This window comes from Jatropha curcas, chromosome 9 (assembly GCF_041381405.1).
Source record: "Jatropha curcas cultivar XTBG-Jc1 chromosome 9, XTBG_Jcur_1.0, whole genome shotgun sequence".
NCBI classification, from domain to species: domain Eukaryota; kingdom Viridiplantae; phylum Streptophyta; class Magnoliopsida; order Malpighiales; family Euphorbiaceae; genus Jatropha; species Jatropha curcas.
In genome coordinates this window covers 4,121,178-4,136,242 of record NC_143159.1, presented here as the reverse complement: position 1 = coordinate 4,136,242, position 15,065 = coordinate 4,121,178, and the positions used below count along the sequence as shown (strand labels likewise).

At 30.8% G+C, this 15,065-nt stretch overlaps 1 protein-coding gene across 1 annotated transcript; it reads right to left on the bottom strand.

Moving 5' to 3' along the window:
* Positions 1–3,260: 3,260 nt before the first annotated feature.
* SUT4 (sucrose transporter 4) lies at positions 3,261–11,693 on the bottom strand. The gene is made up of 6 exons (NM_001318706.1): positions 10,846–11,693; positions 6,570–7,315; positions 6,099–6,162; positions 5,845–5,888; positions 3,595–3,760; positions 3,261–3,411 (listed from the first exon to the last, which is right to left on the bottom strand). The coding sequence occupies exons 1-5, from the start codon at positions 11,327–11,329 to the stop codon at positions 3,596–3,598; spliced, it is 1,503 nt and encodes a 500-aa protein (NP_001305635.1). The 5' UTR covers positions 11,330–11,693; the 3' UTR covers positions 3,261–3,411; position 3,595.
* Positions 11,694–15,065: the final 3,372 nt, after the last annotated feature.

Genomic DNA, 15,065 nt, shown 5'->3' with positions numbered 1-15,065 from the left:
AATTAGTTAATTCATATAAAATTCATTAATTACGAAACACTGAACTTTCTGTACATGTTATGTAAGAAGACGATGAAAGAAAGATCCTTTTCCAACAGTAAATTCTGCTCGCCATTTTAATGTGATGTTCATTATTAGGACCATCCATGTAAGTGTAACTATCAGTTCATGAGAAAGGTGAAATAGGTAAATAATATTAGCATATCAGATGTACTTTATGGTATAAAAGGACACCTTGGGAATTAGGTCCCCTTCCTGCTATTTTTGTAAAAAAATAAAATAAAAAAAAAAATTAAACTTAAATTAGTTCAAAATGTTGGTTTTCCATATATTTCCCTGCCATGTTATGGCATTGAGGGAACATTATCATGTATAATATTTTTCCTGTAAAATAATTTATAGCAAAATAATTTGCTGAATAATAAAATTTTTTTAAATGACTCCCATCATTTGATTATAATATTAAAAATTAATTAAAAATATTAAAATTTTTATCTCATAAGACCATAAATAATAATAATAATAGAACTTTAAAAATTTTTATTGTTAAATAAGAGAAAAATACAAAAAAAAAAAAAGTAAATTATGAAAGTCACCGGTGGAAGATGGTGATGATCAATCGTAAATAGTGATTGGTGGCAATAACTATAATGATTAATAAATTAAAAAAAAATATGAATTTATAAGATTTCTTAATATCTGAAAAATATTTTACGCTCTTAGAAATAAAGAGTTGTTTTCTCAAAAAAATAACTTAATTTTCCTTTGACTAGAAAAATATTTTCTATTGATTTATTTTTCTAAATGCGCCAAACAACAAAAATTGTAAAAAATATTTTCCTGCAAGTTATTTTATAGAAACAAACAGAGGCCAAGTGAAACTTGTAATTTTGTTTTTTTTTTTTTTCCCTTTAATTTTATATAAAAGAAATAAAAAATGTTAAATTGATGTTTATAAGTATTAAAAAAGGTTATCTTGAAGTGAGAATGTGGAGTTAGGTGCTAGGAATATATAAATTAGTGAGAGAAAAAGGGACCACTAAAAGGAGAAGAAGAAAAGAAGTGTTAAATGTTAAACGATAATAGGTGGGTGATGGAAGAGGCTGTGACAGACAGAAGATGGCCGTATAGAGAAGAGGCAGATGGAAGAAAAGGAACACTGAAAGACAATTACGTGCTCCAATTGCAACCATTTACTTTGTATCCCTTTTTTCACAACAGAGATGAGTCTGTCTCTCTGTAGGGAGAGAGAGCTTTGGCTTTGTCTGGCTGGCGAGGCAACGGCAATACCATCATCACCTTCACCAAAAATAATACAAAAAATAAAATAAAAAATGGAATAAACAGTTAAAAAAAAATGTATTTTTGAGCAACAGGGTCAGGACTGAGCAAGTTGAAGACATCGTTGGTTATACTGTGTATAATATTTGCTACTCTGAAGTCCATACCGACGCATGTCAGATTTCCTGTGTCTCCAGCTCAATAAGTTGCTGTAGATGAGAGGTACGTATCATGAAATGGAAAATCCAATAGACAAAATATTTCATTAAATAATAATAATAATAATAATAATAATAATTAGTGTAATATAACAAAAATTAATGATAAATAAAAGAACAAATTTCGAATTTATATTCTAACTATAACAAAATGTAAAGATTCCACTACATTGTAGTAAAAGAAAATGACAAGTTTTAGGATCACAGGTCGATGCCATTCATTTCACTTATCAATACAACTGCTTCTGTCAATCAGAAAATCATTTTACAAGGATCAAGTTGTTGTTGTAGTGGAGATTTTAATATACAGGGGGAATTTTTTTTTTTTTTTTTTTCTCTTTCTTTTTTTTTGACATAAAATGATATCCAATGGTAAAATGCAAGTTTCAATGGAGGAAAAGGATATTGGAAAAGCGACAAGACCTTAGAGGATTTGACATTAATAAAAGATTATACTTTCTCCAGAAAAACAAGAACAAATTCTACAGATTCCATCCTCCTCATTCTACCTCTTTCTTTCTTTCTGCTTTCTTTTTTTCCTGAAAAAGCTTGAGAAAGTAGCAGTAGAGTCACTAGTAGGGGATACCAACAGCACATCTCTCTCTATAACCACACATGTCAACATGCTATTAAGTTTGCAGCTGGATTCGACCTGTCTACTAAAATTCATGCCATATGGGTTACCTACAAAACTGTATACATGTCCCCAATTCCCACTTCTTTTCCCAAGATTTCTGACATAGCAAAAAATATAATCTACATGCACTCTAAGCATATGACAATACAGCAACAGCACCAAAACTGTTATCATCAAAAATCATGACTGTGAGAAAAGAAAATTTCGATTATTCTGCCAGTTTGGTCTACACTTTCGAGATTGAACCAAAACAAGAAGTTCCTGCAATTTGCACCGCAGACTAGCCTTTTTTCTAGTGATTCTCAATTCCTCTACAGAAAAGCACTGCATGGAGGCATTGAAAGCAAAACAGGCTTTCTAGATACTGATAAGTGCATAAACACAAGAATTTATTCCAAGGTTCAGACACAAGCAATATACATATTATATATATTAATAAAAAAATTTATTATATATGAATACAAATAATAAAGGAGACCTTACATAAAAATCAATTGAACTTTTTGAAAAATCAGAGCACAAAAGAGATGTCTCCATCAAGGTTTCCATCAGCACAACTCATATACATGTTAGCTGATGGCACCAAGCACAGTTCACCACATTCATATAGCAAATTATGGCACAAAAAAATGCACACGATTCGTCCAATGCGTCATGACTGGACCACCGACTGGAAATCAAACATTTCGTATCTTTTTCTTTTATTTTTTTTTTCTATTTTTTGGGATAGTTTTTTTTTTATATATATATAAAATAATTCATAATGAGCAGCAACTTATCTTGTTGGAAAGAAAGTAGTCTAGTCTAGCTTGGCAGCAATCCTGAACATCACTTCTCCACTGCAGCAGGCTGGCAGGCTTATTTTCATTGGAGGAAATTCTTCACTCAACTTAATAAATTGTTTTACCCATCATTCAGTAACAGCTACGATACTCTTTCTCGCAATACACGATCGAGTTGCCATACAGTGTAAACAGTGTTTACATATGAGCTTGTTTTCTACCTTTCCTAATAATATATAGATTGTAGGGTGTATTGCAAGCACAAGACCTACACCTTGAATCTGGACTCTTCTTACTAGTTTTAACTACAGCTGACAATGCAGTTGGCCTCTCTGAATTTTTAACCAGTTCCCAAACCTTCAAAAACTTCCATGACTTCTCACATTCTCGAGAAACTCAGGCTTTTATTTTCTAGATGAAAGCACCTTCTGCTCAGAGTCAGCTCAAACACTATGCTGACGACCAAATGGATGATATTGCAACGGTTCTTCCACTAATTTGTATAACAGAGAAGGAGAAAAAATAAATAAATCCATAAAAGCAAACATAAAATATGAATCCATTTATTAATTAATAGATATTAAAAAGGGTAATTACAAGCTCTTGCCTCTTTTTTGACATTTTGCATAATCTGTGTAATAGATTACCGTCCCAAAAAATAAGCACAAAACATTACCTCATGGGAGGGGGAGGACCCTTGGCTTCTGAGGAGTAGATCGAGGAATACCCAAGATGGCAATAAGTCCACCAGAAAGGGCTGCCAGAGCTCCAACAGCAAAGGCTGGTGAGTTTCCACCACCAAATAGTTGATCCCATGGTCCACTTCCAAGGGACACAATCACCTGATTGCATCACAGATTTAATACCAGAATGGCTGAAAGGAAAATGAACTGTTTTCCAATAGAATTTTCAATCAAATTAAGATTATGCCACTGGGAAATTTACTCGACAAAGTTGCTTAAAATTATGCATCAGTGATAAGAACTCAGTGGAGGAAAAACGAAATCAAAGATCACATTTATTGCACAAACACAACCATAAATAAAATTATTATAAATTTTATTTGGCAACTAAAATACTCGTTTGTATTAGTTTCCCAGAGAGTTCAATATCTTAGTAATAAGTGACATAGAAAATCTAAAAGTTCTGCTGATCATGGTATTACAGTTGGTGTTGATTTATTTTGGACACAATGAAATTTACATATTCATAATCTACCCTGATGTAACAGTTCTTAAAACCAGGTCATTCAATGAATCAGAAGACAATTAAAATAAGCCAATTTCTCATACTGCCAGTTCAATTGGGGAAAAAAAAAAAAGATTAACCTTTGGTTTAACTTCACAATTATTGAAATGAAAACATGAACTTAAATTTCGTAACTTTACAAAAGTTTCAGCAAAAGATTCTGAATTTTAATGTCACGCTGCTTAATGATAACATGAGCTTGTACATTTGATAGAGGAAATCCTGCTTGCTTTAAATGAACTGAAATTAAAACGAGCAAGATTCACTGTTTTGGCAGATTTCAACACAGTGTTGAATACACTGGCAGGTCTCATTTAATGGAACTTAAAAGAGAAGACACAAGTGGTAGAGAACAATTTGCAAAATAACATTTAATTATTTTTGTAAAATTAAACTCCATTTTCTAGAGGAAAAAGCAGTTCTTCAGCATATCTCTATACTTCATATTAAATGATGTTTCTAACTGCTTAAGTAATTATTTGCAATAAGCATCCACTATTACAGTAATTACACTATAACCCCATTTATGATAGTCTATGGTTGTTTCCAATAAAATCATAGAAAGTTAGAAACAGTGTATTCAAATATTAACTAGCAATACAAGGTGGATTCAAATACTACAATTTAAGATGGATTCACTTTGCCCAAATATTTAAATATAAATTCACAACTTAATGTATTCCTGCATGGAAACACCCATGAACTATAGAACAGCAGGTCAAACATAAACTTGATTTAAAAAATCACTCTCCTGCACCAGAGACGACCATAATTTGGCCAAATGGCAGTCAAATGGATTGAGACATCATTTGGTGCACCAGATTTGGAGTGAAAATCAATTAAAATGAAACTTGAAGCTAAAATGCAAATCTCCAGTATCTATCGTGAGTTGTTTCGTTGCATATCTCTTATTTCTTTTTCATACATAACTGATAGGGTTATCTTACAAATGAAGTAATCTGATCATCTTAAATGTAAAATACTTTATGTATGCCCCATACATGCAAAGTACAACAATATAATGAAGCCGCAAATAGATGGCCATTAGTCAGAGGTGGGGCGAGACTCTCTAGGGTTAGACATTTAAAAATCTAATCGTTTGAGGCCATTCCAGCAGCTCAATATCAAGAAGATGAAGATTCTAGGGGATAATCTTTGTTACTTATCTACAGGAATACATGTACCAGATAGCTGCCTCCATGCATGCAATTAAACGGCATGACTTACTGATATTCCACAACTTTCAACTTGATTGTTTTTGTTTTTTGGTACATGTGGTGAATTCTAAGGTTCAAATCTAGGAATTTTTACCCAAATCTTCATCTCTTCTCACCAACCTCTTACCTAGCCCCAATTGGCAATGTAGTTCTAGAATTTAATCGCACATTCCCTCATGCTTCAGGTGAAAGTAAAAGCAATTCTTTTGCTGGTAAATTTACTAATTATGTATTTCATAAATATACCATGATGACAAGGACTTGTACTTTGAAATTAATGGTCACTAATGGAAATGTGCCACGATTCACACGTGCACAATTACATCTATCAAGAAACTGAAATATTTTTCCATTTCGATTCCATTTTCCTGAAGCAAAAAGATAACCATTTTGTCTAATATCACACTGGAAAAGAGTAAATACATAAATTCACAAAGGAATATGGAAGGGAAAAGAGAAACCTGTGGGACCACAATTGCCAAATTTAAAACACCCATTGATAAACCTGCAAGAAACAGTCACCAGGACAAGCAGGTCAACTTCCAAAAGAGAAAAGAGAAGCAAAATAAGATTAAGATTTTTTTTTTCCAATGTCAAAAAAAAAAAAAAAAAAAAAAAAAAAAAAAGAAAAGAAATAGATAAGGAATGGATAATCAAGATGTGTACTAAGAAAAAAAAGACAAGGGAAATAAAAAAAAACCAAGAAGATTCTCACCTTGGCCAAGTCCCAAAGGCTCAATACGTGAGGAAATCAATGCATATGGAACACTGTAAGTGATCTGCAATGAAGTAATTTGTGACATCAGTTTTCTTATGGTAAGAAGCCAGAGGAAATGCTTGGACAAGTATGCAAACAAAACCAACGAGTCTCAACCACTCTTGCTTGTAAACCATGTTTGCAAGCCACATGCCACTCCATAATTTAAACTTTCAGCTAGGGAGATCAACAACATTAATATCAAATTCCTTAAAAGTTGTGTCTATTAGCATGTGAAGGCCAGTTATGTATCTGATAATGCAGACTTTAGGTCTCAAACTTTCCTTTATTAATGTTTCTCTGTATTTATTATTTATTCATCTATTTATCTTTGCCTGCTTGATTCTTGAGCACATAACTACTTATGGCTATAAAAGTTTAATAAGACACCAGAAAAGCTTGGAGTTCAAAAGAAAATTAGGAACGTACTGCCAATGGAACACCAAGAATTGCAAAAATCACTACTGCTGCCGTTACAATGCCAGCTGGTGGTAGATCATGACCCATGTAGCCAATATGGGTTGCCACATAAGATATTGTAAGCATTGCAAGAAAGCAAAGAGCCATAACGATATTCGAAATTCCCCATATAAAACCAGCTCCCCACTTCCTGCAGAGCTTCTCCATCAGTACAGATGTTATTCCAAGAATAACTGAATTCAACATCAGAGCAAAAGCACCCGTTCTGACTCCTATATTATAATTCTCTCCTTCGTTTGGTTTGCCACCGTAGATTTCTCGACCCATCCAATCGGTGTCAAAGAGAAGAAATGGAAACCAACCAATCCAATTTAGAGCAGTAACTAACAATATTGTCCACACAGGCCATGGGAAATATCTAAATGTTCCAAATAGCTCCCAAAGAAAAGCCTCTTCCACATGGCTCGACTGTCCCAACACATCTTCAGCAATGCGTGCGGATCTATCAGACAAACCTGGAGTTGATTCTTGAGCTGCCGTGATGCTTGCATATGCAGTAATTACCATAAAAACAATGTCAAGATAGAAAGCAGACTTGAGATTGGCACAGTCAACGTTACATGCAGGGGTAACAGTAAACGGGAAAACCTTGACCCAATTACTGAATGCTCCAGTGGCAAAGCCAAGAACATTACCAACTGCCATGAATAGTGAGAAATAAGCATTTGCCACTCGAGTCCTACGGTGATCCTTTCCTAACATCACAGAAAATTACCAGAAGATAAATGTCAAATTGCTGCTGATTTTCTGGTTAATATTTTCTTTTCATGTAATATTATATCAAATTTGCAAGAAGAGGTAACAGCTGTTGTTTTGCAAAAGAAGGAACCATAATCAATGTATACTGTCATTTTATTGAAAGATTATATTTATTTGTGCGGTAAAACGCACGAGAAAATAATGAAGCTTATAAGAAAGTGGTAGATGAAAGTTTTGAAGTCTCTCATAAGAAATTCACCAGAAGGATTACATCTACTAGAATCTGGTAAATGGGGTCTCCTGCCTTAGATGATTGGTGTCTTTTACATTAAACAGAATAAAATCAAACGATTAATTCTTCCATTTTCATTCCTTCTCTCTGTTTGGGAAAAGCTGGGAATAGAGAACATTAGACCTTTGCGAACAGGAATCAATTCAGCCTTTCACCAAAGGAGTTTATACCCTACTATTTGCAAGTAGTCACTATTCTTGAATGAAATTAACTTTTGACCTATCTTGGTGAAAGATACATTATCAATATGGAGAAAATTCTAAATTAGTTGGATCTAAAGAGCATCCATGCGATACAAATTTGTGTCCTTCACAAGTTTTACAAGTTTAATCATGCAGTAACCTTACAATTAACATGGCAAAGATTTTTTTTTTTCTTTTTAAATGAAACTAACACATTCATTTCATGAACTGACATCTAAAGCTCCAACTTCTCATAGAATTTCACAACACTAAGCCATTTTATAATACAATCATTAGTTAAAGCATGGTTTCTAGATATAATATCTAGATATAATACATGGTTTCTTCTATCTACATAGCAAAAGCATGGGTCAGTTTTGCACTAGAACAAGGAATAATTTTTTTTTGGATATTGTGGTTAGGTGCCATGGGTCAGTTTTTGTAAATCATATAAGAATACTTCCAAACTCCTGTTAAAGACAAACCATCCATGTTAAAAACTAGATAATTCACAAGGAAGAGAAATATCTCCTTTGTGATCTCACCCAAATAATAGAACCCTATTCATTAATATGAAGAGCACAGACACTTGCCAACAAACTATAGTAAGGACTATAAATAATACCTGTCTTACATTCAGGGTTCCGTCACCTCACAAATTATGCTTCAACATTGAAATGTGAAATTCTAATAGAAAGTCTCAAAGGTGCCACTAGAAAATCCTAGTATGTGACTAATGTGAACTCAACTATATCACAATTGAATGGAAAATAAGAATATTTGAGTATTGAATAGTTCTCACTCAAAAGCCGTTGGCACTTGTAATTAAATAAATTTGTCATTCATTGCAAGAAGTTGTGACCAATCAACTTGAGAATTGCTTCTTTCTTTCTTTTCTTTATTTTCTTTTCCCAGTTCGATCCAATATATAAACAGCTCTCTACTTGTTATTCTCGTATTAGTGCCAATTGCTAGCTATTATTTAGCAGGCCTAATCATGAAGACCATCATGCCAACGGATACAAAAATCAAACCAATTGATATTACATATGAATTCATCCCTGCCTTATATCAAAGAATTGAACTAGATCCATGATATGGACAAGGACCTCTACTCCCAGTCACATAAGCAGCATGTAGCTTAGCAATGAAGTGCTTTATTTTTAAAATGCCCTAAAAACATTCACCTTAAAACCCATTCAACAACCAAATATACTATCTACCCAAACATCTTGAGAAAAAGGCTATAAATGCAAGATAATTTTTTATTATCGATTTATCATTACAGGTCCCTGTAAAGGATACATTGACATGGAAAAATCTTGTCCTGCACGGCTTTTCTAACTGCTCCATTATTCAATCAGTTAATAAAAATTTCCAATTCAGGATTCCAAAACCTTCTGATCGATACAGGGAGAATTCTTAATGTATAGGAAAAAAGAGCAGCGGTGATCATTCTTTTTTCTTCTTTCTTCTTAAACTTATGAGGAGGTTGTTTTAATTGTTAAGATTAGTACGCATAATTCGTTATTATTTTTCATTAAAAACAATACTACCTTTTGAAAGAAAAGAAAAAAGAAGAAAAACATCACTAGCCAAAGACATGGTGGCATGTTATATTAAATGAATAAATAAAAATTCATGGCATTAAAACTAAATTTTTAATTAAATAAATTAACTACGAACATATTACAAATGGATCAGCTTAATGTATCAGAATATTTAGAAATTTGTTGCCTCTCCTCAATTTCGATTTTTTTGTAACAATAACACCTTTAATTGCTATAAGGATGGAATTACAAATGAAAAAGTATTTCTACCCCTTTTTAATAATTACTAATAAAAAATTTTAAAAATATCTTTTCAATATCAAATTATATTCACATCTAATGGGTGGCACATTTATAGATTTAGAAATATGATATTCGAGACATGTGCAATTAAAATAATTAAGATTTTTTGAGGAAAAAATAATTTAAAAGTTATTTTTTTTTTATTAAATGAATAATAATTTGACTCTGTTATAAAATTATAAACAATTAGGATTTTTCATCCTTAAAATATAGAAAATATGAAAACAAAATATGTAATTGAAAAGAATTATATTTTATTAATTTAATTTGTATGCAATGCTTCGGAATTTTTGATAACTAAAAAAAAAAAATTAATGTTATTAAACTATTAACTAATACATGTATTTCAAAAATTAAAATTTAATCTGTAGAACATTAATTGAGTAGACCAACGGAATCTTTTTTCAAAGTTTTATTTTTAAATTTTATAAGTGTCACGTGATAGATCTAAAAATGATTAAAATACTTCTTTTTATTTGCAATTACATCCTCATTTGCAATTAAAAGTGTTATTACTACAAAATGTCAAAATTGGCGTAAAATTGACACAGTTCAAGATAGGGTGAAACTACAAAAGCCTGCAAAATTTGGAATATTCTAATCCATTAAGCCAAATGGATTCATCTAAATTAAAACGCATTATTAACAGGTGGGTATTAGATTAACCTTACAGCGTAAACGACAATCAAAAGTCTAATAAATAGGCCAAACCCACCGCGACAGACAATGTGTGGTATGATGGTGACCCTAATCGATCGCCTACCGGTCTCGACCCCACCAACCACTCAAAAAGCAATACTCTTTGGCTCCAGGACAAATAATCCATCGGCCCCAAACTCATTTTAAACACTTAAAAATAATTGTCCGTTTAGCTGGAAAGCTTTCCTTCCGTCAAGCCACTAGTTAAGCAATACTATAAACTTAAAAAAGATCAAGTAACATCAATCAATTAAAATTTAAATGTAAATAATAATAACAAGATGATTCATTGAGTCATTGCCTTATCTTTAAAACATGATAATAAGATGCCTAGTAAAGTAATTAATTATAATTAACTATCTAATCATCACTGTTAGGGTTTGATCTTTATTGTTCTAAACGAAGTAAATCTAAAAATTGAACCAATCAAAACAGAATTAATTCACATCCATCAAATAACGCGAAAATTTAAATTAAATAAATTGGAGCTCTATAATTACCAGTAAGATCAGCAAGAAGAGCTCTGCAAGGACCTTGAGTCATGTTATTTGCCACATCCAGAATCCAAAATCCGAAAACAAAAACTCCAATTGCTCTTGGCCTGGTGTTTCCCCTGTCCCCCAATAGCCAACCGATATCGGCGGAGTGACCGATGATTAAAACTGCAAGACAAATTAAACCCGAGCCCACAAGAATAAACGGCCTGCGGCGGCCAAAACGGCTGGTGGAGCGATCACTCATGTGGCCGACTAGAGGCTGCACGACTAGGCCCGATAATGGTCCGCAAAGCCATATAATACTGGCCCACTTATGCGGAATTCCTAGCTCCTGCACGTAAGGTGTTAAGAGAGAGAGCTGTAAAGCCCATCCGAACTGTATGCCACCGGCGATTGAAGTCACACGTAGTAGTTGCCGCAACGGTACTCTGCGGATTACCGGTGGTCTAGCTCTGGCTCGATGTGACTCCGCTTGTGGGATTGCCATCCCTTTTCCTCGAAAGGAACACGCACAAGCCCCGAACACTCACTATCTATGGCAATCGAAGTAACTGTTTCTGAGTTTGTGCGCGTCTGCTTATCTCAGTCTTTACACACACTCTCTCTCTGTCAAGTGTTTTTCAGCTTTTAGAAATCAGAGGACTGAAGAAAGGAAGAACTTGAGTGAATTGGCGGTTTTGTCGATCGTTGCAATTATAGAACTACCCTTATCCATTATGTAATATTACAGATAGATCTCATCGAAATAAAACGAGAAAATATCGGAGAGGCCGTGGATGGTAAATGACAAAGAAAATGAGGGCAAATGTTTGAAAAGGAAATATATTGTTTTAGTCTTTTAGAGAGGTTTGGGGTAAGCTAAATTAAACAGCCAAGTCGCCTGCAAGTGACGTTTGGAATATTGGAATTCTGAATCTAAAATGACAGGAATACCCCTAAAAAGATACAAATAGCAAGTCTGTTTTTGTAATGCGAGGGCGTTTTTATTGTTACAAAAGGAAACGTGGAGAGTGATGGTTGGACCCTTAGGCTAGGCCATTTGATGTTTTAGGTACATGAACCAATGGGGCCAACCGTTGTTAATATTAGTATGTTTACTAACATCTCTCTCTCTTCATCATTTATTTCCTTCCAAATGAATACATAATTTAATCTATAAATTTTGACATACAAATTTCATGTTATTTTAAATTTTAAAAAATCAAGCTTGTGGTATTATAAATTTTATTTTTTATTATTATACTAAATTTTAAATCTTTTCACGTTAACGACAATAATTTTTAAAATTTTTATTTATATATATATATATATATATATATATATATATAATATTAGTTTAATATATAATTAGTATAAATTTTTTAATAATGACTTTTGTGTTTTTTAATTAACTAATAAATGTTTTATAACTTGAGATGTTCGATGGATAAAATTAAAATGAATAAATATAATTTTATAAAATTGAAATATATAATAAATTAAATTAAAAATTTAAAAATATCATAAAATTTTTAGTGAAAAGTACAAGTTGAATATTTTTCTTCATTAGTTGTTAAAATGCATGATAGAGACGGTAGTTGTTAAAGTGCATGATAGAGACGTGTTTGTTAAGTAAATATCTTGGAAGTGGAATAGTAGTTGATTTTTCATATATTTATAGTTCGTTTTATTGTTTTATAAGTTAAAGACATTTTTTTTTTCTTTGAAATGCTAAACATTTATATTATTAGTCAAAAATAAATTTCAACAACTTCACCGGAGCTTTTCCTCCTTCAAATTTTGTTTTGTTTTTTTTTTTTTTTTATTGGCGGGTTTTCTTTTTTACTTCAAAATTTGCAATTTGCTACAATTGAATCCTATTTTTTTTATCCTGCCATTTGAAATTGTGCTACTTTTAATAAGATAAACTATTATATTTTAGTTTGATAATTTTATTGCTATTATATAATCAAAACTAAAATATATATATATATATATATATATATTATTTATAAAGAATAAGGTTAAACTTACGCAATGAATTTTAGCATAATATACAGTTTGTTCAAAAATATTTTTTTGTATAATTATTACACAAAATTTATAATAAATGAGCGAAAAAAAGACCTAATTTTTGAGAAACATTAAAGTAATAATTTTAATATTTTTAGCTTATAAATTATTTTTATCCTTTAATAATAATAATATTCAAAATTAGTATTTTATTCATTGACTCCAAATTAGATGGTTCTAATTATTTGGTGTAAAATTAGGGCGGAAGGGGTATAAAAAGTTAATTTTTAAATAAATTATATATCTTTCCCAAAATAAATCGGGACGAGTTGAACCTTTTTCTAATTATAAATGAAAAAATTATTTTAATATTTTCTTTAGTTTCTCCCTCGGTTCTTTTTTATTTTTATTTTTTTTTTTTTTTGAAAATTTCATTTATCTATGATTAGATTTTCCGTAAATGATCCCTTTTAATTTCTAATGGATTTTAAATAAAAAATTCATCCATAATTAGATTTAAATAAATTCATAAATTCAATTCGATTATTTCCTTTTTATAGTCACAATAACTGTGCGAATTTTTTTATGATTTATCAATTAGAGCATATCGACTATTGAGTTTGTCCAAAGAGTGAAAATAGCATTTCAAATCAATAATAAATAATTGTATCAATTTATTGTTTTTCTTTTTTAAGTATTGAAGATTCAAATTTTAATTATTACATATCGTATATGTATTTATCACTAAATTTTATTTTAGTGTGCTATTGACTTATTATTTATTAAGTTGAATTTCAAAAAAATTATACAATGAAACAGTGATTTCAGGTAGTGATTATTTTTTAAAATGATCCTACAGTTAGTTAATATTATTGATTTACCGTTACATATAAACATCCTCCATTGAATTAGGGTTTCAATGTCTAATAATTCTCGATTTAAGGCAAGGAAATTCTCTAGCACCACGCTGGATGTCTTATTTGAATGAGCATCTTTTTCTGAATTTGGTGACGTGTTTTGCTGTAAACGTAAAATTAATATAGGATATAGTATCTTATCATGAGTTGATTTGGAACTGTCCAAGGATTTAATGTATTTTCTCCTTTGGATTGGGATAATAATAAAAAAATATATACATAAATCATAAGATTATATGTTATTTTTTTAAATGTTTAAGTATAACTAATTGTTAATATTAAATACTATATTTACATGTTCATGTCACTGTCAATTATTTATAGAATTTTCTGATTAAGTATTCCAAAAACACTTTCAAATTAATGGATGTGAAAGGAAAAAATAATGGATATTAAAGTATAATCTTCCTTTATTTAATGAATAATGAGATTATTGATTGCAAACTACGATAAAATTTCATAATACTTTTATATTATATATATTGTTCTAACTGAGTCGTCGCTGTCCGTGAATTACTCAAAGTTCGACTTAATAAAAGCTCGATTGAGCTCATTCGTAAGTTTATTGAGTCAAATTATTATTAAACTCAATTTATTAACTTGAGACAGGACTTTTATCTAGCCAAACATAAATAAAAATTAATTAAAACTTATATTAAACAATATCATTTAGATTTGGTAGATTTCAAGCTCAAGTTTGAATTCCGCTTATTTATGATTATTAATCCGAGTTTCAACTTGGTTATTTTTAAATTAGATGAGTTCGAACTATGACTTTTGAATTTAAAAAAAGATCGAGCTGAATTTGAGCTCAATAAAAATTAATTTAGCTCGATTCGTTTATATCCAATATAAATAAGTGAAAACTAATAAGGAACTACTTATTTTCAAATTTAACATTTTATTTTTAGTATATTAGATTTGAATTTTTTTAATAAATTCTCATATTTTCTTCAAATCTAAGCCTTGCATCTGTTAATTACTATACCATAATTTCTTTTCATGGTATACATCAAAAAATCTATCTCAATGAGCCAAGTGAAAATATTTTATTTAAAAAAAATTCAGAAAGTAATATATAAATTGTAAATTTTTAAATAATGATAAGCTATCATAGCTGACAAGCGACATTTAAGAATTCTTAAAAAATATATTTAATCGAATCTGTAATGCTACTACAGCAAGGTATGCGTTGAGATTTTACGTACCAAAAAAGAAAAAAAACTATATTTTGATTTTGATTTGCAATGTTAATAATGGGCTTTCGATATTTTATTTGGGCTTAAGTCTGCATTATCTTCATTTTGAAAGGCC